The 27,338-nt window shown below is 41.7% G+C and overlaps 1 protein-coding gene across 1 annotated transcript in view; it reads left to right on the top strand.

The window, feature by feature from the left end:
- Positions 1-12,986: 12,986 nt before the first annotated feature.
- LOC111835431 (NXPE family member 3-like) overlaps positions 12,987-27,338 on the top strand; it is a 47,441-nt gene continuing 33,089 nt past the window's right edge. Inside the window, exon 1 of the mRNA XM_072717223.1 lies at positions 12,987-13,055. Within this exon, the coding sequence (XP_072573324.1) occupies positions 12,987-13,055 (69 nt within the window). The remainder of the gene's footprint in view (positions 13,056-27,338) is intronic.

The following is a 27,338-nucleotide window of genomic DNA, read 5'->3' as shown; positions in this document are numbered from 1 at the left end:
GTCATTCCTGGAGATGAGTCCTACCATCACTGTTTTGTCAGCAAACTTCACAATGGAGTTAGTGGGGTATCTGGCCGTACAGTCCGCGGTGTAGAGGGAGTAGAGAAGGGGGCTCAGTACACATCCCTGGGGGGCCCCTATGTTCAGCGTGAGTGGACGGGAGTACACATCCCCTACTCTCACTGCCTGTGGCCTTGCGGTCAGGAAGTTGTACACTCATTTGCACAAAGATGTACCGAAACCTAAGTCCTGGAGCTAATCCGAGAGGGTGTGGGGGATTATGGTGTTACCACATCCCTCATCAAGATGGCTCAGTGTGGAGTGCAGGATCCCTTGCCTGTGCGATGGCATCTCCGGAGGATCTGTTTGTCCGGTATGCAAATTGTAGCAGGTCAAAGTTGGGGGGAAGGAAGGAGCTGATGAAGGGTTTCATGAGTCTCTCGAAGCACTTCATCACCACAGACGTCAGGGCTACCGGGCGATAGTCATTGAGGCTGGCTGGGTGGGTGTTCTTTGGTATCGGGACAATCACTGATGTTTTAAAGCAAGTAGGGACCACCTGCTGGGCCAGGGAGGCATTGAAGATGTTGGCCAGCTGGTCTGCACATACCTTCAGTACACGTCCCGGGATGCCATCTGGTCCCGCTGCCTTCCTGCAGTTAGTGGCCCTCAGAGCTCTCCTCACGTCATGCTCAGAGAGTGTCAGTGGTACCGGTTCAGCAGCGGGGGCGGATGCAGCTCTCTGATTAGCCACCATAGCAGGCGCCTCGAAACGCGCAAAGAAAGCATTGAGGTCGTCAGCTAGTTCCAGTTTCGTGCATTTCACAGCCTTTCTTAGTCCATATGAAGTGGCCTTGTAGCCTGACATATCGCCCGACGTGAGTCCTGTGTTGTATGCAGTGGTCCGTGCTTTGAGAGCTGTGCGAACACTTGAGTCTATCCATGGTTTCTGGTTGGGAAAAGTGCGTCTTGCAGCGTCGCCTCTGATTGGGCAGTCCAGCGTCTGATCTCTCTCATCACCGGAGCTTCCTGGCGAAGCCGTTGTTTATATTGCGGTGCGAGTAATATGGCAGTGTGGTCCGATTTCCCGAAAGCCAGTAGGGAGATGGCTTTGTAGCCACCCTTAAAGAGACTGTAACAGTGATCCAGTGTGTTGTCTCCTCTGATGGGACAGGTGATATGCTGGTGAAAGTTAGGCATGACCTGTTTTAGTCTGGCTCTATTAAAATCCTCCGCCACGATGAGGGCAGCATCTGGATGTTTAGCTTGGTAGCCGCACAGCACATCATGGAGGTCCGATAGCGCCTTGATATTGTCCGCTTGTGGTGGGATGTAGACCGCCGAGATAATCACTGCGGTAAATTCCTGAGGGAGGTAGAACGGGCGACAGAGAATTGTGAGGTGCTCCAGGTGGGGTGAGCATGACCGGGAAAGGACAGTAATATTCCCAGGGTTACACCATCTGTTGTTGACTATAAAGCAAACCCCACCGCCGCGCAGTTTACCGGACTCTGCAGTTCTGTCCAAGCGAAATACAGAGACAGTATGTGAGCAAACTCTTTCTAAATAATCTAAACAAAATGCCTTTTGAATCTTTTGATCTGATATCGCGGTCTCACATCTGTGCGTATGCTTAGTAGTGGCTGATCAATATAGGAAAAAGTAAATGTCTCTGCACTATTTATGAACAGAGACCCAAACTATTTTTCTCACATTTCGGCAGCAGTTAGTTAACGCTCTTCTTAACCCGGAAGCTTAGGAACATCATCTTGTGTACAGGGCTGCTTAGTTTTGGCGCAAAAGTTGTTCAGTAACTGCAACGTTATTGTTAGAAATCAGTGCGTCTTTTGGGCGGAATTGAATGGAGATTAAATGAAACTAATTATGCCATAGATAAAACGGATTCACAGCTTTGCACGGCGTTAATTTACGGGAGTGGACAGTCTGATATCTTGAGACAGGTGTGGCGCTGGAGACGTTTTTACAGCCGCGCCATTTTGAAACCTTAACGACCATTGGGGAACTGTTCGAGGAGTGGAACGGCACAGTTGGAGTGGAGCAGCACAAAATGTAACATTGCCTGTAAATTGTCACGCCCACAGGGGCGGGACCAGACAGGTGCAACGCATCAGCAGACGAGTAGCCAATTTTAAAAGCAAAGCAAACCCCAACACTCCTCCCAAAGTATTGTGCCGATGTTACGAAGCCATACCGAGCGTTTTTCCAGTCTTCCGTCTACCCGCTTCTCCCCGCCTTACCTGTTTGCCCCGTGTATGATCCTTACTAGTGATGGCAAAACGAAACTTTTCAAAGCACTGAAGCTTCCTTTTCAAGTGTGTCGAAAAATGGTTCAGTACTCAAAGCCTTCCGAAATGGTGACCATTAGTGACACCAAGTGGTCAAATAAGGAAATAACACTTAATTTTGAGTGAGTGCAGTGAATCTGAATATTTATAAATTGGCAAAAATTCTAATGGTCTGTAGTGCCTCATGAACATTAATGATCTGGTGAAATTGAATGTGACTTCTTGTGGACTGGGAAACCATTGACTTAACTGGGAAGGGGTTCTTGTGTAACGGAAGAGGGCCATTAGTCTACAGATTTTTATTCAGGAACAGTATTTGTTCAACAGTGCAGGGGCTAAGTTGGTTACGTTTTTTATTCACCACTTATCCTGCTTTGGAGAATACCCGCTCACATGGAACGGAGGACGCTGGAGTGCATAAAAACTGTACTGCAAGTTTGTATAAGTGTGGATACACAGTCTGGTGCATATCCCAGAACCTCAAAGGGTCTTCAGTATGTGGTATATTGGGGTCACTGAGGTTCACGCCTCATTTTCACTTTTCTGAAGCAGTCACGTGGTTGAGCGCAGAACGAAGCTTCAGATCACCATGGTCACGTGTTTAGGGTAGAACGGAAGAAGCATCGAAGTTCTGCTTCAGAACGCACTGTATCGTTTTTTTTTAACACATGCCTCGGAGCTTCGGTGTCAAGCTTAACATCACTAATCCTTAGCTTTTTGCCTTCCCTCCTCAGACCAGCTACCATACTTGACCTACCTGTCCTGCCGAGTCCAGCCTCTCCTGTTCTCCCCTGCTCGTGTTCGTTGTTCCTGTGTCTCTTCGTCGGACGGATTCCCCTGGCATCGACCCCAGATTACGGACAACGACCACGACAACAGCGTGCCGCCTCTGTACCTTCCTACCAGCTCTCCGAGTGGGCGATCTCACTCGTGCCTTTCGCTCTCGCCTTAGTTACCTGGGCTGAGGAGCCGGCGTGTCATCTCCCTGCAGGGCTCCGCCCTTCCTGTGCCTGTTCCAAACCCGATTCATTAAAGCCTTGTTATCCCTGCACTCCTGGATCTCTGTTTCCCTTCTTGCCCAACCGTAACATAAGTATCTTTAGAATCGACATGCTTTTACTTCTTTAAATCCAACTTAGTTTAACTAAATCCAACTTAGCATTTACGAAAGAGTAGCCAAAGTTATTGGAGAATTGGATTGGATTGAATGAAGAGGCTGATTAAAATAGTCAAAATGAATAATTGTAATCTTACCATTTAATTGGGTTAGTATCCTTTCTGTAATACATGCTCTATTGCGCAATCACATAGGTTTGTATTTACACATTTGTGACTGTGCTGTAACTACACATTCATGTTTTACATGTATTCCTTGTTGCATGCACTTTGCCTGCAAATAATCCTACTGCCCTTAAATCTATAGTAAAAACCATAAGTTACAGCCTAATTGCTTGGAGTTTTTCTCTATTTCTTTTGTTAATCTAAATTGTAATACCCACAGGTGACTTCAACCCCTGCTGATGTTGAGGCCCAGTTTTCCCTTCCCACCGCTCCAAGGCTAAATGTGCTTGGTAAGATGAGCATTTAATAAAAGCAATGTATTGAAGATAAATACAATTAAGTTGACATGGCAAATGCAGTCAGGTAATTCTTGTGGCGGCACTGCTTTCCAAATAAAGCACTATTTTGAGTCATGTTAGGGGGTCCCTTTTCAGTTCCACACTGAACATAAAGAGGGCTCTGAAGTGGGTCTGCGATAACAATAACAAGTTTATTTTTGTATAGCGCGTTTTCACAACATTACATTGTCTCAAAGCACTTTACTGTACAGCATCCCCGCCCAAAGCCCCCAGTGAGTAAGCCAGAGGTGACAGTGGCAAGGAAAAACTCCCTAGAAGGAAGAAACCTTGGGAGGGACCAGACTCAAAGGGGGAGCCCATCCTCCAGGGGCCGGCAGGGAAACTCAAAAGTCTGCAGACATAACTATATCAATATCGAATGGCTGTTTTGTTTGATTATTGCAGGAAACACTGTGTGGTTTGCAAACAAGTGGATGCTGTCCATTGAGGGGCGTGTTGTAATCCCAAACTCACCTCCCATGTCTGATTTCACAACTGCCTTTGCTGTCTTGTTTGCCAGTTTCTATGTATTTAATATTGAATATCAGGCTGAAGCAGCCACAATGCTGGAGTTTGTTCAGAGGTATTGCTTACAGTCTATATGTTATATAGACATTTTTCTGATGTACGGCAATACAAGAATAGACCTTTTTAAGATCTAGACTCCAACCAAGTAGATGCAGGTTATTTTTTCATATTTTATGTTTTTGGGTTAATTTAATCTTTAAACACTAGGATTGCCCTATAATTTTCAATTAAGAATTCGATCTTTATTTACCACTTTTTTATCTGCCCTGGGAGAACTCTCATTATTCTGATGTTCTCATCAAACCGACCAAGTGATTCTATTATTAACTTACATTTTCATTTCTGTTAGGTTGCTTGTCAGGATTAATCCTGACTCCAGCAAGTGCAGTGCCAAAGTCCAGACAAGCCGAAAAACTGGAGGAACTGTGAAGCGGAAGATATCATATATGAACCCACGTGTCATTTCCTTCATCAGGGCTTTCACTGAGTTTGACTGGCAAAATGACTAGACGGAGATGATCTTGTGCTGGTTTATTTCCACCTTTTAAAAAAGAAAAAAAAATCAGTCCTCGTGTTCTTGGATATGTTTATCTATTGCTCTATGGTTGCTACTGTTCAACAATTGAAAAAAAATTGTTAAATGTATTGTTTGCCGTCATTCTGCAGTCATTATTCTAAAATGCAGTTAAATTTGACAGTCTGTAAATTACCAGCATGGCTGGAAGAAAGTTTTATCAGTTAGAATTCTGGTAATGTAATTTAAAGATACACTATTGTTTTTACTTTACAGTTAAAACATTATTGCCAAAAGCAATAACACTACCTGGGCATTGAAAAAAATACAGCAATAGATGAAATACAATTTTTTTATTTTACAGTTAATACAATATTACATTAACAAAAAAAACAACAATATTTTGTAATTAGTGTTTTATTTTACAGTTACACTACTACTGTAACCCAAAAATACAGTACATAGCACATAACCGTGATTTACTTTATAGTTACGTGATTGTTACTGCAAATTAAAAATATAAACATTGTTACTTTTTTTACAGTTACATTTAATTTGCTGTCGGTTAATTACTGTGTTTTTTTTACAGTAAGTTACTTGTCAATCGCTGCCAGTTAATTACTGTGAATTTTACAGTATGTTTTTAACAGTGTAGGTAAAAGAGGAAATGTTACTTGAAAAAGAAGCAACACAATCAACTCTCGTGTCTGTACTCTGCTGAAAAGGATAATGGACTTTGAATGGTTGTGCCTGTAAGTCTGATGTTCTTAAGGTAAAGCGTAGTACCTATAGATATTTAGCTTGTTCTTCTCACAATGTTTTGCAGTGTGTGAACAAATTCTTAAAATGTTTGACAATCTTTTGTTAACAGTTTGTATAAAAATTGTTTATCAATGTTTGAATAGGGCCAGGAAACAAAATGATACTTAAATTATTGTTTGTGTATTTCTGTATCGTCAGTACTGTAGAGTGAGCCGTTGCCAATATATCAGTATCAATATACTGCAATAGTTTTAAAACTTGTTTATTCATTATCAAAGTTCATGTGCCCTTGTTTGTAAACTGACACTTCAATGCCATTGTCCTTTGCAATATAAAAAATATTTTTAAATGTAGGTTTTAATAAATGTTTTGAATTTAAGACATTTCTGACTATTATTTTTTAATAATTTTGATGCAATATTCAAGGTTTTAGAATTTTTATTTAGGCAGTCCTGTAATTTATACAATTTGCAACTTTTTTTCTGTATAAATATTTTACAGCAACATGATGTTCCTAGAACTTTTTACAACACATTATTGGCAACTCCAGTTGCCAGGTAATTACTGTAATTTTACTAGTTACCAGGTAATTACTGTAATTAAAGTTTACCAAAAAATGCTGTAAACATGTTTACAGTGTTATTGTAAAATAAAAACAACAAAGTGCAGTAATTGCTATACAATAATAAACTATAATTTAGTATACAGTAACATATTGTAGATCTGTTTAGTGTGATTGAAACACAATGAACTGAAATCAGCGTAGTTACAAATAGAGCGTCTTTCACAAAATGCAGTGTCATAGCTAAAAGTTATTCTGTTTACCACTCCAAGAAGCGTCTCGTTATTTTGCCGCTATTGCTATTTCTGAGTTTTTCGTATTATTGGTGTTATGTGACTGACACAATAAATTGATGACATATATATATGTGCATGTGTGTGATTATTATATATTTATATAATATTACACAGTTCACAAGTTTTTGTACACTACCGCCTGTGAAAGTTAGACCATTGATATTATAAAGTTTGTTAGTTTTTGTGGACGACTCGCCCTGAGTCAGACCAATCATCACTGGAAACATTGTAGTTCGAACTAACGTGGTTCAAACTACTGTGGTACGACGGTTTTGGGAAACGGTCGGGCTTCGGATGTTGGTTAGTTTGAACTACCATAGTACCATGTTTGGGAAACGCACCGCTGGTCTGCTGCTAAGCGGCCCTCACCTTTCACAGAAACAGGCAGTATTTTGTTATCATAGCAAACATTCTCTAAGTAAATATAAGATCTTCCACTACAACGTACACTGTAAAAAGTAATACTTAGATCAGTGTTACTCAAACTTTTTCAGACCAAGGACCACTTTCTCAAAAAAAAAAAAAATCAGGAACCACATCCAACCACCCCTGTCCCACGCCAAAAAAAAAAAAAAAAAGGAAAAAAAAAGCATAAATGTTTTGAACCTTTTATTGTACAAAACATCTAACAATGGTTAACCAATGGTTTGGAATGTTTTTTTTTTCTTTTTCAATTTTATTTAAAGTTTCCTGTTCGAAATATTGTTTGCCATTATTTTCGCTGACGGTTTAACTAAAGTCTCGCCTATTGTGTAAGGTTTTCCAGTTTTTGCGATCAATTGAGAGACCTTGAAGGAGGCTTCTGTAGCCTTTGCATTTACTCCAGGGACAAAGACTGGGCGGCGTCCTTTTGCATGTGAAACTTTAGTTCCTCGCATTTCCTCTCGAAAAATGCCAAGGGTTTGCTAATGTAATCTTTGTGCTTTGTGTCTAAGTGCCGCTTAAGTTTAGCTGGTTTCATTGCCTCGTTGGCCAAGATATCGTAGCACAGGACACAGTGTGGATTCGGATCCTCGGAATCTCCAGTCCAAAAAAATCCGAATTTTAAGTATTTATCATGGTATTTCCTTTTAACTTTTGTAGATGATTTCCCAGCATGTTGAATTTTTTTTGGTGGAGCTAGGTCTACCTCTTGTTGCGAGCAGTGTTGTGAGTGGGACTCCTCGCTAGCTCCCGACTCCTTTCTATGCACGTCGGTATCTTTATCATTTGCCTTTCTTTTAACTGATCCCGTCTTCAGCCATCTATCCATCCTTGTTTCATACTATCTGTGTATTTTTTTTAGTTAAAGTTCAATGCTTTTACTGCTTTTTGCTTCTTTTCACTTAGCCTACTGACCTGACAGCGGATGTTGTTTAGGAGATGAAATTGGCGGGGTTGATAGGCAACAATTTAGGCACTGCCAATTCAGATTTATTTTTAGCCTACATTTATTTTTATACATTTTTTTAAATAAAATGTATACATTTTTGTTCCGAGAATAAATTCGCTTTACCCTTCAGTCAATGTTAGGTTAGGTATTTTTTTTTAGAGATGATATCACTTCACGGACCACTTGAGGTCGCTCACGGACCACTAGTGGTCCGCGGACCACACTTTGAGTAACACTGACCTAGATCTAACTTATAAAAAGTGAGGCAAGTGGCTGCATTGGATGTTTTAAGTTGAGTCAACTTGCAGCCTTTTTTAAGTGTAATAAACACTGTAACATTACTTAATACAAACACAACAAAATCAAGTTGAGTTAACTAATAGTACTAGTATTGTTGAGTATTTACCTCATGAGGTCATAATCGGCACAGAACAAAGGCCAAAGTCCACATTAATTAAGGCACTGAACAATGAACAAAAAAGGAAAATAACCATGTAAATTATATTACCTGAGCAACTTGTACCTGTCAAATGAGTCTTAAGGTCAAAAACAAACAAAAGAAATCTGTAAGACTAATTATTTCAAATCAAAAAACTCACCTACCAAAGTGATTGCATTTTTTCAAATGACGGCAAACAATGCCAGATGCCACTGAGAAATAATCTAAGACAACTTGGTAAGGAGATTTGCATACTTGGATGATGGCTTAAGACGCATGGGGTCCAATCCCACAAAGAGCCTCTGATATATCTCAAAAGTATACATCATTTTTGAGGGATACTCGAGGTCGAGGGCATAGGTAAGTCCAAACAGGAGGCAGCATGCTTTCGACAGGTTTGGCACACCTCTGACCACGGGCTGTCCTTCTATGATGATCCCAATCGTGTCGGGCTGATGGCACATGTACATTTTCAGTGGGCAACTGCCAAGCTCAGCGTGTACCTCTGTTTCATCATGACTCTATTGGTGGAGACAAAAAAAGAATCAAGAGTTTGGTCAGACAAACAGGTAATGAGATGAATATATGTGCCTCACAATATGAATACATACAAACAGAAAAATAGACAAGTAGCTTTAAGCCCAATACATACGTGGTGGACACTGATGAGGTCTTCCTGTCTCTCCCCCATGTACTCAATCAGGCATCTCAGGACCACTTCTCTCCTTTTCTCCACAGAGGCAGATGGATCCTGTTAAAAAGTAAAATCTGATCAAAAGTCACGGATCCTGAATTTCCGGAATTGCAAAAAGTTTCCGGATTCCGGAATCCGGAAAAACAAAGCAAAAAAACATGTGCATGTTGTTTACTCAAAAAAAGGCAAGGGGGACAGTTCACAAAATTTAGATTTAACTGTCCAAGTAGGCTGTGTTCATCAATATGAATCAAGCTTCTATTAGTACATTGTCTATTTCTCATCTCAAACGCTTTCTTAAACATGTTTTAGTGGACCTTTAATGTGTAAAGAGACTGCTTAGGAGCAAGGCACAGTCTTGGAAAATGGTGACAATGGAATTACATTACTTGTGCACTTACATACATATGCAGCCAGCATGTCTATTAACAAAAAGAACAGTCCTGGAGTACACAGAGGAAGTGTAACTTCACTGAATGTTTGGGCATACATTTTCACACTAGATCAACATAATAGCAAGGTCATGTTAACTCACTGTGGGGGCTAACTATCCTCTTAAACTATGCTACTCTTAAAACAGTGCCTTACATGTAGTTGTCTTTTATAGAATGAGAGGTGGGGGGTCTCATGATCAGTTTCTGGGTAGTATGAATGTGCTCACCATGTGTCATAACAACTGGCTCAGTAGATTTCAACATATACTTCAGATACACAGACACCACCATCCTTCCCATTTAGAACACGGTGAAATATTGATGACTACATGATAGAGAATACATTTTGGATGGAAAATGTTTTACATAACACCATTTTTTCCTCTCACCTGGATAAGTGTCATCATTTGGGACTTGATTCTTTGACCAACGGCTCCTCCTTTTGCGTTGAAAAGTGACAACAGCTTTGGAGTTTGCCTGTCCAACTGTGACATAAATGTTGACTCAAGTGATATGCCACTGATTCTCAGAAACTCTTCACAGATCTGTAAAGAGAAGTATACCATCTTAGTTACATACCAAAAGAGAGATGTTTTTTTCTGTGATTTAAACAACATGAGAGTTTTGGATACAAATCAGTTTTCAATCAAAATAAAATCATGGACAGTGTCAAGCAGTAAAGGTACATATTCACTATATAGTTATTTTTAAGCATGAAAAATGCAAGAATGAAATCCCTCAGGTTCATGCCAAGACTATTAACCCACATTAATAATTTAAAGCAATATGTAACTTTTTGTATTAAAATGTCCACAAAAAAACAGTTATATACTTTGAGCTGTGTACGTACATTATTCCAACTGTTTTCAACAAGATCAAATTTTAAAGAAATCTGTCATTTTATTCAGTGTAATGTCCATTACATTTTGATCACCTGTCAATTATAGCATCCCCTACGTGCAGGCATCAGTGTTGTGGTTGTCTGCTGAAGCCACATTTAATGGACTTTTTCTCCAATTTAATTTTTATGATACGCTTTTTAAAGCCTGTTAGTTTTTAGTTGAACAGTATATTTAACTTGATTAAGGATTTTAGTCATCACATGTCAGGATCTTAAATTATCACAGAAAAAAAGTTGAGTAAATGTTAGTGGGAACTGATAGCTTACCAAACTGCCTCAGAGAAAGAATGACTGATAGTAAGTAACTGCTGTTGTGGGGTGAGGGAATAATTAATAAAATAAAGGGAATGATTCTATAAGGCTGTAACTAGTCAAAACAAGAACTGACTGGCGCGCCGGCAAGCCAAGGCTACCTAATCGGAACAGATAGGGGGGGCGACAGAGAACATCAGCGGCCCCTACTTATCTTTTAGCCTTCCAGAAGGCCAAGAACAGTACGAGCCGGCTAGAATCACACATATGGTTGTCACGTACACGGAAGGTACCGAGAAAGGGGGGGGGGATGCCCAAAGGGTTTTAAAAGGGATACAACTGATACATATGGCAGAGCCTCCTCCTGTACATGCTGAATGTATGTCAGACGGCCGCTCCCGGATTGCAATCTGTCAGACAATAAACCGGTGATTTGCAACTTCTCCCCGTGTCAGCTGTGAATCTCTTCTCATCCACGGACCCGGTGGAGACGCCGTGCTCCAACAGGGGAGGAGGAGGCAAAAAGGTGATCATATCTGCCTAATTGTTTGGAGTCCACACTATTGTTTGCAATTTTACTTAAGTTTTACTTACCTGGGAATAGATGTAACTGTATCTATTCTGAAGTTTTTCTTACCTGAATGTGAAGCTTGAAGACCCCAGGTAACAAAAGCGCTTGGGTATCTAAATATCAGGAAAATGCATGTTAGAATAAGGTTAAAAATCAGTGGTAAAATTAACTTATTTAAGCAAAAGGTTAGAAAAAGTTTTCGGGTTTTTTCAAACAACAATACAGAATCTGATTAATTGACTATGCAGCATTAAAAAATCAAATCTCTAAAATCAGACTACTAAGCATACATCTCTACAGTAAAATCTGTGCATCTGCTTTAGTAATGCAAAAGTATACTAACATGATCTCTTATTCCAGAATCCTGTCAAATTCCAGCTCGTTTTGGCTGTTCTCCATAAAACACCATAGCTTACTTTCCTTTATTTGCCCGCACAACTAATGCCTGAAGGCTCGAAATTGCAACCGTTTCGATTGCATTTGACCCCGTAATTTCAATTTGTGCAATCTAAAAATATAACTGAGGACATTTGTGCAACTAATTATTACCTACGTATACCTGCGTTTTCAAGCACGTCCATCCTAAATGTTGTAACAGTGGCGATGATGAGACCATTAATATGAAATTAAACAAATGTGTTTTAAGACTACTTTGGATTTAATTTAAACAATAATAGTACTTTTAGTCTTTAGTTAGCGTTAACTTAAACTATAATATTTGACATTAAATGGTAAGGCAAACGTCCTAGACAAAACACGTTAACATTAGTTGTACGCTAGTTTAAAGTAACGCTAACTTACGATTAAAAGTGATATTATTGGTAAAATTAAAACCGAAGTAGCCTTGAAACACATAGTAGACATGACTACAGCACTTATTTAACTTCATATTAACAACACGGTCTCAACCGCCGTTGTCTGCCGATCGTTGCCTATACAAGGCCACACTGCTTCTACACTGTGCAGCCATCTTAGCTTGTGATGTGTGCAGGATAGATAGCTATACAGTACAATTTGCAAACCTAACCTCAGCTCCCTAGTGGAGTAAGCGATTTCGCGTGACTTTACATCACCAATCATTCGGTTAAATTGCTCAACTTACCGTGTTAATCAGTCCCTGAAATGAGATGAGCAAAATGCTGCATCTGCCTGGGAAAATCCCCGCCAGTGAAAAAAGGATAATGCCAACTTACAATAATTTTAAAATATTTACGTTTGATGAACACACCTGCCACATCGGCAGCTGCTCTAATAAATTGTGTATGTCAACTAACTTTTATAACATTTCTTGTACACAACAACCACATACAAATAACTACCCCGAATAAATTGCAATTCTTTTATTTACAATTTATAGTTATATAAAAAACTGATATAGGCTATTTTAAGTAAAGAGGAAGTATATTGAGACTTTTTAGTAAAAAACAAATAAAATAAACTAGATTACAAATATTTAAAGTATATAAAACCTACTTTGTGGGTGTAGCACTTTTTACAGTGTAGGCTAAACGTAGTTAGAAACTATGCTTTTGGGAAACGCACCCCAGGGTAGAGTTAAAATTGTTTACCCAGATGACGTAGTCCGTTTACATAATGCAGTTACATTGGGCGACATATACTTCTATTATATTGAGGCTGTTGTGCAGTCTTGATGTGCTATAGGTTTATCCCATGTGCAATTAAATTTTAATGAACATAAAAAATATTTTGTAAATTTATTTTCAAGTTCACAAAACATGAACTTTCGTGGTATGGATTGTTATAACAGAAGCCTTCTTTTGGTTATCTTAATTATCCCTCTGACTGTAAGTATTTTTCTTTTATTAATTCAGAAAATGCTGATTGAATGAGATCAGGAAATATTAATTGCGTACTTGTAAGCTACTACAAAAGGATTAAGCTCAAATAATTATATTAAAACTTAATAACTTTCACAACTGATGCTTACCTGTCAAAGCCGGAATTATTTATAATCAGCTCACTTACTAAAATTCTTTATAACAAACAGTTAACTGTAACAATTTGATTTCTTTTCATTGTAGTTGGTTTCTGCACACTTTTGCTTTGTCGAATTGGTATTCTAAAGAAAACAATTAGGCTATGTAATGACAACATCGCAGTGTAATTAACATGTAATTCAAAGCAAATATTTAAAAATATACTGTAAGTATATGGACTGAGGAACGCATCTGAAACGGGGAGGCATAAAGCATGTCCATTTATATGTTTGCTTTCTCAGTTTATAAGTAAGGAATAATTGACGACGGGCCGTTGAATTATTAGAAAAATAATGCACACCCGAGGTGGTGATGCGGCCACGACGCGAAGCGGAGTGGCCGTTACACCTCGGGTGTGCATTATTTTTCTAATAATTCAACGGTCCGGAGTCAATTATTCCGCTTATACTACGGTTGCCACACCTCAAGACATCGATCAGATGATATATTTCAAGGGATTCGTCCGGTTTTTCTACTTAAATCGCTATTGTGAGTAGGATTATTTCTTCCGCATCTCATCCAACGACTCTTTTGCTAGTTCCAAAACGTCATTAGCTGTTGTTTTTTTGGTGTTTTTCTCCCTCGAGTATGTCTAGCTGTTCTTCGCTGATCGTTTTATGTCTTTTGTTGTTGCCGGCTGCCTTTGATGTCCGCTTCCGTTTATGTTGTTTTTCATCTGGACTGTCTAATACTGCTGCAGCCCAGTTGTTGAAAGTTTCATATTCACCGTAAATATTAAAATTTACTTTCGGAAAATCGTCTGTCATGTTGTTGTTTTTGTTAGTCCTGTGTACTGTATAGGTACTGTATGCTAATTTCCGTTATTAAAGTTAACTATGCGAAGTGATATGGAACTGTAATACGGTCAAGAGAGCTGCCTGGAACTACGTTCGCCGTGCGTTTCCCTGAAAATAATTGCACACCTCAGAACGTTCGTCAGCCAATCAGATTCAAGCATTCAACGGTCCCGTAGTATAATCAGATTATAATCTCAGTTATAATCTTTTGTTTAAAAAAATAACCCAGACTTTAATTTGTTTCTATGAACCAAGATTTATCGACTTGTCCTGAATGTTCCGCGGTCAATGTTTAACTACACAATCAATACATTATACATAATAATACAATGGATTGGGATAATGTAAAGCGTTTCGAGAGAATTTTATGTTGTGAAGATGCGCTGTACAAATAAACCTGAATTTAACTGAATAGAAAAAAGATGCTTAAACGTTTTTAAAGTTATACGGTTCTACCGTCATGAAAATCTTGGAAAAATCATGGAATTATGAAATCATGTTTTCCAGACCTGGAAAAGTTATGGGAAAGTAAAAAAAATATCAGAAAGTTTTGGAAAAGTAATGGGATTTTTTAAAACTATGTTTTTTAAACAAACGTTCGTAGTACAACCCAGTTCTCTCTCGCGCAGTAGGTATATGCTGTCCGCGCCGGATGTGAGTATGGAATGCACCGCGTCAATACGGAACAAATGTACGTGTTAAAAACAAGGTATGACGATACTAACATATATCTAGACAAAATACTTTTCTATTCAAGGGCAAAAGGTCCAGTCTGTAATGTATTATGGTATATACTGGTTGCTGTATCGGGTCTCTTATCTTGTATTCTTAGTACCTTATAACATTTCTGCTTTTAATCATAACCAATGAAACTCAAAATCTGTGAAAGTTTCAATGAAGAAGTTGATTGTTTTCTCTGATATTCTTAATTATACAGCCGTGAAAACAATTAAGTGACCACTCTATACTGCTAAACATCGGCATTTTAAAATCTTGGTTTAATCGTGGTTCTGCTGCATGGCTACACTGAGCAGCAGGTCGCTTCCAGGTTAAAAATTTCTAACACAGCAGTAGACGAGAACGGGGATGATTGTAACATGGGTTAATTGTAACAAATCTTATTTCTCAGTAAGAAAGTATTTTTTTACTTTATTTTTGTAATAACATTGAAAGCTTTGTACTTGCATTATTCAAACGGTAAATAATTTTTATTGTGTGCTTATGTAAATATCTTTTATATAAGATGTGAGTTGTTTGATTTTGTTTGGATTTCTTGCTTCATGTTTATCATCCCATGAGATAAGAACGAAGGTTCATAGTTACCGTCTTCTCCATGTGCAACTAAACATTAATTATTGGTATGACCTTCATCCTGGTCGGCTGCTAAGCAACCCTCGCCTTTCATAGAATCAGGCAGTACTTTATCATAGCAAACATCCTCTAAGTAAACATAAAATCTTCCACTATGTCTAAATGTATAACTTTCACTATACTAAACTATGCTTTTGGGAAACGCACCCAAATGCTTTTATTAATTCAGAAAATGCTGATTGAATGAGTTCAGGAAATGTTAATTGCATACTTGTAAACTACCACAAAAGGATTAAGTTCAAATAATTGTATTAAAACTTAATTATACTTTCACAACTTATGCTTAGCTGTCAAATCCGGAATTATTTTTAATCAGCTCACTTACTAAATTTATAACAAACAGCTAACTGTAACAATTTAATTTCTTTTTCATTGTAATTGGTTTCTGCACACTTTTGCTTTGTCGAATTGGTATTCTAAAGAAAACAATTATGTAATGACAACATCGCAATGTAATTAACATGTAATTCAAATCAAATACTTAAAAAGTACATGGCCTGAGGAACGCATCTGAAACAGGGGGCATAAAGCATGTCCATTTGTATGTTTGCTTTTGGAAAACTCAGCTATAATCTTTTGTTTAAAAAAATAACCCAGACTCTATTTTATTTTTATGAATCAAGATTTATCGGCTTGTCCTAAATTATTTGTAAATAGCCTGTTTTTCGTGATTGTTCACCACTGTTCATCATGGTTACGCGGTCAAAGTTTAACTACACAATCAATACATAATACATTGTAATACAATGGGTAGGGATAATGTAAAGCGCTTCGAGAGAATTTAACGTGAAAATGCGCTGTACAAAGAAAGCTGAATTTAACTGAATAGAAAAAAAAATCTTAAACTTTTTTAAAGTTATACGGTTCGTACCGTCATGAAAATCTTGGGGAAATAGTGGAATTCAAGACCTGGAAAAGTTATGGAAAAAAAATATCAGAAAGTTTTGGAAAAGTAATGGGATTTTTTAAAGTTTTTAAAATAAACTTTCGTAGTACAACCCAGTCTCTCTCGCGCAGTAGGTATATTATGCTGTCCGCGCCGGGTGTGAGTATGGAAGGAACCGCGTCAATACGGAACAAATGTACGTGATAAAAAAAAGGTACACTGAAAAAAATAATGAGTAGAATTTACTTAAAGTTTCGCATTTGATTTTTTTAAGTAACTTCAACTTCTCTTAGTTTCATGTAGATTTTACTTAGTGACAAATTTCAAATACAAAAAAACAAGTAACAGTAACATTGATTGATCTTTTATTTTGAGTAATTTTTACTTACTTTTTTTAAGTGAAAAATAATTTAACTTTAGGTTAAATGAACACATATTCCCCAAGTATTTTTCCAAGCAGATAGTAGTATCATTTACTAGTGAAATACTAGTACTGGACTTTGAACTAGTACTTCTAAATTCTATCAATTCAAAAAAGTATAAATCTAGAGTGAGTTTTAATTATCTTGCCCATATATGACGAACACTACAGTCTTTTTAAATTCAAATTCCCAAAGCATTTAATCAGTAAATTGCAAGATTTTTTTTTCTTACAGAAAAGGTATTTTAAAAATGCATACACTTCTTCAGCACTTTTACTAGTGAAATGTGTTCCTGTTACAAGTGAAACAAATTCAAAAACTGGAATTAAACATTAAAGTTAATAACAAATCTAAAATATTAAAATTTAAATACCTTTTGTTTCAGAACTGAAATGTTTCCAATTAGTGATTCCAAACACATTGGTTAAACACAATAATGATTCAATCAAAAGTCAAAAATGAAGGTACAGTGGTACCTTAGTTCTCGAACTCATTAGAACTCGAATTTCTTAAAAGTCGAACCAACCAGTTCGAAAAAAAATTACCTAGAGCTCGATCTGAATCTCAGAAGTCAAACCGTAAACGCCGACCTAAGATAACTTGTACGCGTGGGGAAATGAGTCACGCAGCACGTCTCTCAGCTGAAACAAAGGATAAAGCTTCAGTCTCAGTCTATATATATTATCAATCGATATATATATTATATATCGATCAATATTATAATAATATTGTTGTGCCAAGCGGGGACGGAACGGAGACAAAGGCGCAGATGTCAGGGTATCTGGGAATACGGGGCTTAATTACAGGTAAGGCAGGCAAAACGCAGACGGACAATACAATGACCGGACTGGGGAAGCAAACTGAAATGCTGATGAAATACAGAGGACTAATGAAAATAACCAGAAACAGCTGATCACACGGGGATTCCACACGGGGTTAACGAGTGGGCGTGGCACACGGAAGGAGCGGATGATCGGGGGTGCGTTTCCCAAACAATGACGGAAGTTAGCATTAACCATGCATCATACTATGGAAGTTCAAACTAACCAACATCCAAAGTACAACTGTTTCCCAAAACCGTCGTACCACAGTAGTTCGAACCACGTTAGTTAGTTGGGACTTCCGTAGTTCGAACTACAGTGGTTCCAGCGCTGATTGGTCAGACTCACGGCGAGTCGTGCACAACAACTAACAAACTACTTTCACAACCGGTCCGTACAAATACGCAGTCATGTAATATCATATAGATATAGAGCAGGAGGGATCACCGGCGGAGGCAGGCAGGAGGGGGAAGCTGGAGCAGGCGGAGGGGAAGCCGGAGCCGGTGAAGGCGCCGTCGGATGCCCCGCCGAAGTAGGGGGGCCCGGAGGCAGCCGACACAGAGCCGGAGGAGAGGCCGAGGACCGGCACTGAGGAACCGAGGGAGGGCCCAGAGGCGACCGCCGAGCCAACGGCGCAGGCCCCGCAGGCAGCCACCGAGCCACAGCCAGGGGCCAAACGGGCGAGCCAGGGGGCAGGGCGGGCAGGACCCGGGCCCGACGCCTGTGTCCTCTTCCCTTACGGGACACTGACATGCGGGGTCCCGAGGGGTGTTGGTCCCGGCAGGGCAAGGGAGCGGGAGTCCATAGGGAGGTCCCCAAGAGGTCCCATTCAAGCTCCTCCTCCAAGGAGAAAGGAGCGGGGGTCCGATTGTCCGAGACCTCCTCGGGGACTGGGGCAGTGCTGGGGGGACAGGAGTCAGTGCCTCCAGAGAGGTAGCAGGCGGTGCAGCCGCAGGCACAGCGGCAGGCACAGCGGCAGGCGGTGCAGCCGGAGCCGCAGGCGCAGGCGCGGCGGCAGGCAGGACGGGCTGGACAGGCGGGACAGGCGAGCCGGGCTGGACAGGCGGGACGGGTGAGCTGGGCTGGACGGGCATGACAGGCGGGGCCGCGGGCAGAGCGGTGGTCTCAGGCAGGGCTGCGGGCAGAGCGGCGGCCTCAGGCAGGGCCGCGGGCACCTCGGGTGTGCGGCCAGCAGGGGGCGCCTCGGCGGGCACCTCGGGTGTGCGGCCAGCAGGGGGCGCCTCGGCTGGCACCTCGGGAGTGTGGCCAGCAGGGGGCGCCTCGGCGGGCACCTCGGGCGTGCGGCCAGCAGGGGGCGCCTCGGACACGTGGCCAGCAGGGGGCGCCTCGGCGGGCACTGCCGCCGGTGCCGCAGACAGTGTGGCGGCAACAGCAGCAGGTGGCGCTGCGGGCAGTGCGGAGGCAGCAGCAGCAGGCTGCGCTGCGGGCGGGTCCGGAGCAGGCAGGTCCGGAGCAGGCAGGACTGGAACTGCCCCTTTAAGGGCTTTAGGGACCCGGGGAATAGCGTCCCAGACGGCCCTAGCCCTCTATTAAACAGGCGCGATGGCCGGTAATGACACTTTTCTAAGGGAGGCGGCTTCTCCCGGATGAAGCTGATCGGGTGGGCAGCCGCGGTGTCGTCCCAGGGGGGGAACAAAGAGCAGTCTCCCAGGAAGAGCGTCGGGGCTTCTTCTCCTCCTTTTCCCTTGCGCTTCTTCCTCTTACGCCGGCCAGGACAGGTAGGGGGAGGCGGGGTTGTCCCTGAGAGGGAAAGCGGCATCTGCCGCTTCTCCTTCCATTTGCCGACGAGCTGTAGTAAGAGCATGCGCACTTCCGCCAGTGCGTGCTTCGGTGCGTGGGGTTACCTCTTGCAGGAGATCCCAGCTCCTTTCGGCCAGATCCCATAAGCCGGGATCCACTCGGATCTCCGGCTGCTCTCGCCAATAACTCACCTCATGCAGCAGGACGAGCCATAGGTCCTCGTCCTGCCGCGATGAGTCTTTAGAGAGTTCTGTCATTCTGTCATGTAGGCAAGCGGGCGAGCGGAGAAGCAGGCGAGTAGAGCCGTAAATATGGACAGATGGGGTTTATTAAGGGCAGACTGGCGATGAACACCAAGGAACAGCACATAACAATACAATGACAGAACTGGGGAATACTGACTGCATGAGACACGGACTAAATACTCAAGACAAGGCAAAAGGAACAGGTGAGAACAATCAGGAATTGACACGAGGTAACGAGGGGGCGTGGCACACACGAGGATCGTACGGAGCTGGGCGTGACACACACATTTCCATGAACCATTTTAGTAACTATACCAGAAAAAACACTACAACCAAATACATGATTTCATTTTAATTTATTAAACTCAATACAACAATTGTCAAACTTTACATATGATAGTGCTGAATTAATTAGTCCATCCAAAATAAGAAAAATCCATGTAAGCAGGGGTGGGGGAGGGTGGTATGGCACACAAAAATGGGGGCAGAGACAGAAAGAAAGATTAGTTTACAAGAAGCTCACATTCAAGGAACAATACATCTCTACCTGTTAAATTTTATCCCAACATGCTTCATTCAACTGAATTGATCAAATGAACACTATTGATTACTGTAGCACTTATGTGGTGCCTTTACTCATTTTAAGCAGGTATCCAATTTTGCTTCCACTCATTTGGAGGCATGTGAAACAGTAGATTGCAGAAACAAGTAGAAGGAGTGAAAAAAAACTACCTCACCTTCATGTAACACAGAGGTCACACTCTTAAATTTCTTCTGCTCATCTTCATATGCACACTTCCGGGCAATCAACATCTTAACTTAATTTTTGTCCAAGCCAGATTTGGCAGTCATGTATGCTGCATATTTGAAAAAAATGGCCCATAAATATTCAGCCATGGGTTAAGCAGAACAGTTGGTTTGTGCAGTTGGGACCTCTTTAAGAAGAATTTATAAGCATGATTTATAGGAAACGAAACAAAAATATGCATATCAATATGTAGATTTATTTTGTTATGGAGTTCATGTTGACCAAGGCAGGTTAATGTGTGTTATTTACCTATAATAAAAAATAATAAAATTAACATTTTCTTAACTGGCACACAGGAAGATCGTACGAGTAGGTCATGACAGCGATAGATTCACACTGTCATCACTATCAACACCAGTCTCAGAGAACTAGTTGGAGTGGACATGAAATTTTGCTAAATGCCTTAAGACTGCAAAACCAAGGCAGATGTACAGTAATTGTTTGTCAGCTGATGTGTCACCTATTCATCTTAACTAATTCCTAAGGCAAAAAAATACTTTGGATTAAAAAAAAAAATACAAATAAATGGAAAGGAAATGGAATGGAATGGAAAATTTGTGAATGTCTCTTAGAAACACCAACCTACACTGCCCTGCCAAAAAAAAGTCATCATTTGAACTTATATCAGCAAATACTGAAGAGCCAATGACTGGATCATTATTACAGTTCAGCAACGTTATGCACCAATAAAGTAAAGTCAGCTGAGTACCTGAATCTACTGAATGGCCAGGTTACACCTCCATCCATCATGAATGGATTGTTTTCTTCCCTGTTGGCATGGGTATATTCCAGGACAAGAATGCCAAGATTCATTGGGTTTGAATTGTCAAAGAGTGGTTCAGGGAGCATGAGGAATCATTTTCATGCATGACTTGGTCACCACAGAGTTGTGACCTTAACCTCATTGAAGGTCTTTGGGATGTGCTGAAGGAGGCTTTAAGGAGTGGTTCAACTCATTTGTGAATACAGGATCTCGGTTAGAAATTAATGCAAATCTGGATAAAAATAAAGGCATAAGCCTGTGCAAACAATGGCATGACAAATGTGCGTCATAATCAAAGCTAAAGGCGGTCCAATGAAAAATTCAAATGGAGACTTTTTTTTGGCCGGGCAGTGTATATGCAGTATCTTTGCTGGGCTTGTTTCATTTCCATAAGATACATCGCATACACTGTTGATCTTGCAGATTCCATTTATGATTTTGGTTGTTGGGAGGACGTCCCATGAGGGTGGGTCCACAATCCACAGAATGAGCATAAAAGCCATTCTGTAACAAATCCGAAAATTTCACACATCATAATTTCATTGAACCAGTTAGTTCCTATTATAAAAGGTTAATATAGAGAAAGAATATAGGTAACTACATTACTGTCATTTACACCGATGTGTAAAAAAGATGTGCTGTACATATGTCTTTTTGACTTTTATTATTCAGGTATGTGAACTCTCTTTTATTTTGTCTGTGACGTTTATTTATGTTAATATGATGTTTATGTAATTTAAAGGTGTTAAACACACACAACGCAGTAAATATTTTAGCCAGTGTCAACCCAGGGTATTGGACACATGGGCTACAATGGTTGTGTGTGTGTTAACGGAACAGGAGATGAAGACCCAGTCTCCTTCTGCTGATCGGAAGGTTTATTCTGAATAATAAAAGTAAAAAAGACACATATACAGCACATCTGGGGTTACAGGTCTCTGTCACTTTCCCTTCTAAAAGAAAATAACGGTCAACACGAAACCCTCCCTACATGTATATACCGTTAACTTACTAAGTGGCCAGCATCAGACCTTTTCTTAGTGCAGTACATGGCAAAACATTTTTTCAAGAACGAACAAGATAAAAAAAAACAATTCATCATCTATTTAACAATAAAACCATAGCGCTTTTTAAAGTTTATACCGTAGTTTTTAATGTCATTAATGGATTGTTAAATAAACGAACGAACAAACGTTTTCAAGTACAAAACCTGTATTGCAAATCCAAGTCCTCTTGCAAATACCAACATGCGAGTGCAAATTCACACTTGCACACATAAATAATTTTGGCACTAACTTGCCTAGCGCTTTGAAGATAAATATTTGCTCACATAGCCACCAATCAAATTAATTTTGGATTCGTATCTGACCGCTGTAGTGTCATTCTACTCTTCTAGTAAATGTATAGGCCTATTGTATGTACTGGACCAAAAATAGTCTCTGAATCAAGAATCAGTTTTGAACCAAATCATGAGCCCTAGACTCAAAATCTGACTGAATCATGAGATTTTCGGAATCATGCACCCCTAGTAGCAATGTGACTTATTTCTGAGTTTTATTGATTATCACTGCAGTTGTCTCACTACAGTATATTTGTACTGCCGCTGATTAAAATCTAATGATAAATGTAGCTACATATCTGCTCTTTCACAAAATGTCATTATCCCATAATTATGATGCCATATTCAATTTAAGGTCATTATCTTATGTTACGTGCCGTAAGTTTCGGGTACGTGCCGTAAGTGTTACGTGCCGTAAGTTTAGGAGGATGCCTGCAGGTCCTTCGGACGTCCTGCCCACTCGCCGATTGGTCGCCCGCCCCCTCGACTCCGCCCTCAGGACCTGACCCCGCCTCCCTTGCCCTCGGAGCCGTTTCCGGTTCACCGGCTGAAGAGTTCGCCGCTTCGTCCCTTCGTCTGCCCGCTACTTGCTTCTCGCCTGCTAGCTCGCTCTCTGTTCGCTTTTGCTTTGTTTGATTGATCGTGTATGACTGTTTTGCCCTTGACTTCCGATTCTCGCCTCGCCCTTATTTGTACTTTCGCCTTGGTCTCTGATTGCTTGATTGGTTTTGGACTTTCGCCTGTGTTTCGACTTCGCCTCTCGGTTTTCCCTTTTGATACCTTTGCCTCGGCTTGGTGTTTCGTGTTTCACTAGGTGTGTAGGGAGTGTCTGCCTTTTTGTTTATTCGTTAACGTGGGGATTATTGTTTGTTTGGTCAGGGAGATAGATTTAGGCATTGTTGTTTCGTTTCACCATTTTCTTTGTGTTCACTTAGGTAGCTCAGCTTGGGTTACTCGGTAGATGTGCTTTTGTTTGTTTCTTTGGCCTTTGTCACTCCTGACGTTCGTTACACCTAGTGTTTGTATTGTGTTTGTGAAAAACTATAAAAAAAACTATAAAAAAAGACTCCCTCTGTGTCCCGTGTTCCCTTCTCCTAGCCCTAGTTGTCCTGTCCTCCCCAATCCCTCCTTCCCTTTCACTTTGTTGCGGTCCAACCCTAGACTGGATCGTAACAAAATTGGGGGCTCGTCCTTTCCTTCTTTCCCTTTCGTGCTTGTCTGGCGGATTTTTTTTGTGTGGGGGGGTGTTGTGATAATTGCAGTAATCGTGATGGCCCAATTCGACCTTGTTGCGTTCACCCTTTACCCCACACTCGAACAATTTGATGTGTGCCGCAAGGATGATCTGCTACAGATAGCAGACTTCTTTAACATTTTGGTCCCCGCTGAGGCTTCCAAGCGGGTCGTTAAGCAATTTTTGCTCGATGAATTGGTTCAGCAAGGTATACTGCCTGAGTTGGGTGGATCCCCTAGTGTTGCTGCCACCCCGGTTCGGATGTCTGCTGTAGCGGAGGCCAGCAGCGACGATCCAGGGAGTGGACACCGCATGGATCTTGGAGATCCCCGCTCAACCAGGGAGGACCTACTGCTGACAATTAAGTTACGGGAGTTAGAGCTTGAGATTAAGAGACAGGAGTACCAGGCTCAGCTACTCCGTGTCCGGGCTATGGAGATGGAGGCTGAGAAGGAGCTGGAGTTACGTCGGAGGAGCATGGGCGACCAAAAACCGATGCCTCTTCCGCGTAAGGTACCCACACCAGGTACACCTCCACCCGCAGCTCGCTCCGCCCGAGACCAGGCTGACGCCCAAGACGCTCCTAGACCCCGTCCCCGGTCTCCCTTGAGCTCGCCTGTCTCCCCGGAAATTGGTAGATCGAGCTTTGATGTGAGCCGACACATCGGTCTTGTTCCTGTGTTTCGGGAAAATGAGGTAGACGCCTACTTTTCCATTTTCGAGCGCATTGCTATGACATTGAACTGGCCCAAACACCTTTGGTCATTGTTACTGCAATGTAAGCTTGTGGGTAAGGCACAGGAGGTTTGTTCGGCTCTTGCGTTAGAGCAGAGCCTAGATTACGACATTGTGAAGGCTACTGTGCTTCGCGCTTATGAGTTAGTGCCGGAAGCTTATCGGCAGAACTTTCGAAAGCTTCCCAAATCCGCCAGCCAAACATACGTGGAGTTCGCACGCGAGAAAGCCGTCTTATTTGATAAGTGGTGCGGCGCTAGTGGTGTGTTTACCTTCGACCAGCTTAAGGAACTGGTCCTGTTAGAAGAATTTAAGAACTGTGTTCCTGATCGAGTGGTAGTGTACTTGAATGAGCAAAAGGTCACTTCGCTAACTGAAGCTGCCACCCTCGCTGACGAGTTCGTTTTGACCCACAAAACTGTGTTTGCTCCGATTCCTTTGCCTCGTAAAACTCGTCCAGTCGTATCCTCCCCCTCGCCAGCGTCTCCACCACCCGTGGAGAAACGCGAGTGTTTCTATTGCCACGAAGTGGGCCATATTATATCTGTTTGTCCTGTGTTAAAGCGCAAGGAAGCTCGTTCAGCAGCTAGGAAAGTAAATGTTGCTGCCTGCCCCAACAGTTCTTCGCCCTCGTCCTCTCGTATTGACGCTGCTTTCGAACCATTTGTATTTCCTGGGTTGGTTTCGCTCAGTGTGACTGATGCTCGGCACCCTGTGACTATCCTGCGGGATACGGGAGCCGCTCAGTCCTTCTTGGTGGAAGGGGTTATTCCCCTGTCTGTCAATACGTACTGTGGTACGGATGTGTTAGTGCAGGGAATTGATTTGTGTGTGGCTGGAGTTCCCCTGCACACCGTTTATCTGTGTACTCCTGATTTCTCGGGATACGTGCGAGTAGCTGTCCAGCCCCAGTTACCTGTCCCAGGCATTACGTTTATTCTTGGGAATGACATAGCGGGGAAGAGAATCGTTCCTCTACCCGAAGTCGTTCTGGACCCTGTGCTGTGTGAAAATGATGTAGCGGTGGAACACCCGACGGTGTTTCCTGCGTGTGTGCTTACTCGTGCACAGCGGCGCCAGCTTGCCGACATTGACCTCGAGGACACGTTCATGTCCGTGCCAGTGTTGGATAAACCTTCGAAGGTTGAGTCTGTGACCCCGGATCCTAATAACTCTGTTACCTCCCCTGAAGTTCCGTTCTGTTTGTTTTCTTATGTTTATTTTGTGGTTTTTGTTGTTTTCTATTTGGGATCTGTGTATATTGGTGACCCGTGTGGGTTCACTCTTGTGTGGGGGGGTGTTACGTGCCGTAAGTTTTTGTTACGTGCCGTAAGGGATATGTGCCGTAAGTTTCGGGTACGTGCCGTAAGTGTTACGTGCCGTAAGTTTAGGAGGATGCCTGCAGGTCCTTCGGACGTCCTGCCCACTCGCCGATTGGTCGCCCGCCCCCTCGACTCCGCCCTCAGGACCTGACCCCGCCTCCCTTGCCCTCGGAGCCGTTTCCGGTTCACCGGCTGAAGAGTTCGCCGCTTCGTCCCTTCGTCTGCCCGCTACTTGCTTCTCGCCTGCTAGCTCGCTCTCTGTTCGCTTTTGCTTTGTTTGATTGATCGTGTATGACTGTTTTGCCCTTGACTTCCGATTCTCGCCTCGCCCTTATTTGTACTTTCGCCTTGGTCTCTGATTGCTTGATTGGTTTTGGACTTTCGCCTGTGTTTCGACTTCGCCTCTCGGTTTTCCCTTTTGATACCTTTGCCTCGGCTTGGTGTTTCGTGTTTCACTAGGTGTGTAGGGAGTGTCTGCCTTTTTGTTTATTCGTTAACGTGGGGATTATTGTTTGTTTGGTCAGGGAGATAGATTTAGGCATTGTTGTTTCGTTTCACCATTTTCTTTGTGTTCACTTAGGTAGCTCAGCTTGGGTTACTCGGTAGATGTGCTTTTGTTTGTTTCTTTGGCCTTTGTCACTCCTGACGTTCGTTACACCTAGTGTTTGTATTGTGTTTGTGAAAAACTATAAAAAAAACTATAAAAAAAGACTCCCTCTGTGTCCCGTGTTCCCTTCTCCTAGCCCTAGTTGTCCTGTCCTCCCCAATCCCTCCTTCCCTTTCACTTTGTTGCGGTCCAACCCTAGACTGGATCGTAACACTTATGTTCAGTTCTGCCCATTTGTCGGACCATGCATCCATGTGTGTACGTGTGCATGCATGCACGTCCATACATCCGTGTGTCACGCCCCGATCGTCCGCTCCTCCTGTGTACCACGCCCCCTCGTTAACCCTGTGTGGATTCCCAGTGTTTTACTGCTGTTTCTAATTGTTGTTAGGGGTGGGCGATATAACCAAAATCTTCTATCACGGTATAAGCAATTTTCTACCTCGATAACGATATATATCACAATATAGCAATTTGTATCTGGAAATGCATAAATAAAAATTCAAAAACAAAGAAATGTTTTATATAATGTAATTTTATTTAAACTGTGAATTGCAGCATTATTTTAAGTAAAAAAACAACTATACTGTTTACTGCAATGTATTGTACAGCATTTTTTTACTTTGGCCATATTCGTTTGGATGCTTGGATTTGAGATGATAGAAAAGGTTTGACGTGTTTCCACCACTTGCTAAAACAGTGCTCTTGCATACCTTGCAAATCACGTTCGTCTCATTCGTATCACTTTTCCTATACAACCAGAACAACCAGAAACAAGCCAGGGAAAAAGCAGAAGTGACATTCTAATGCCAGAGGTGTCCTTTAAAGATCTACACTCGTTTGTGGATGAAGAAGGTTTGATGAGAGTCGGAGGTCATTTGTCAACATCACAACTACATACAACTGAGAAGCATCCTCTTGTTATTCCCGCAGACCACCACGCAGCAACTCTTCTCGTCAGACATTATCATGGTGAAGTG

This window comes from Paramormyrops kingsleyae, chromosome 10, assembly GCF_048594095.1.
Source record: "Paramormyrops kingsleyae isolate MSU_618 chromosome 10, PKINGS_0.4, whole genome shotgun sequence".
Classification (NCBI taxonomy): domain Eukaryota; kingdom Metazoa; phylum Chordata; class Actinopteri; order Osteoglossiformes; family Mormyridae; genus Paramormyrops; species Paramormyrops kingsleyae.
The sequence above is the reverse complement of the archived record's forward strand: the minus strand, read 5'-3'. Positions and strand labels throughout refer to the sequence as shown.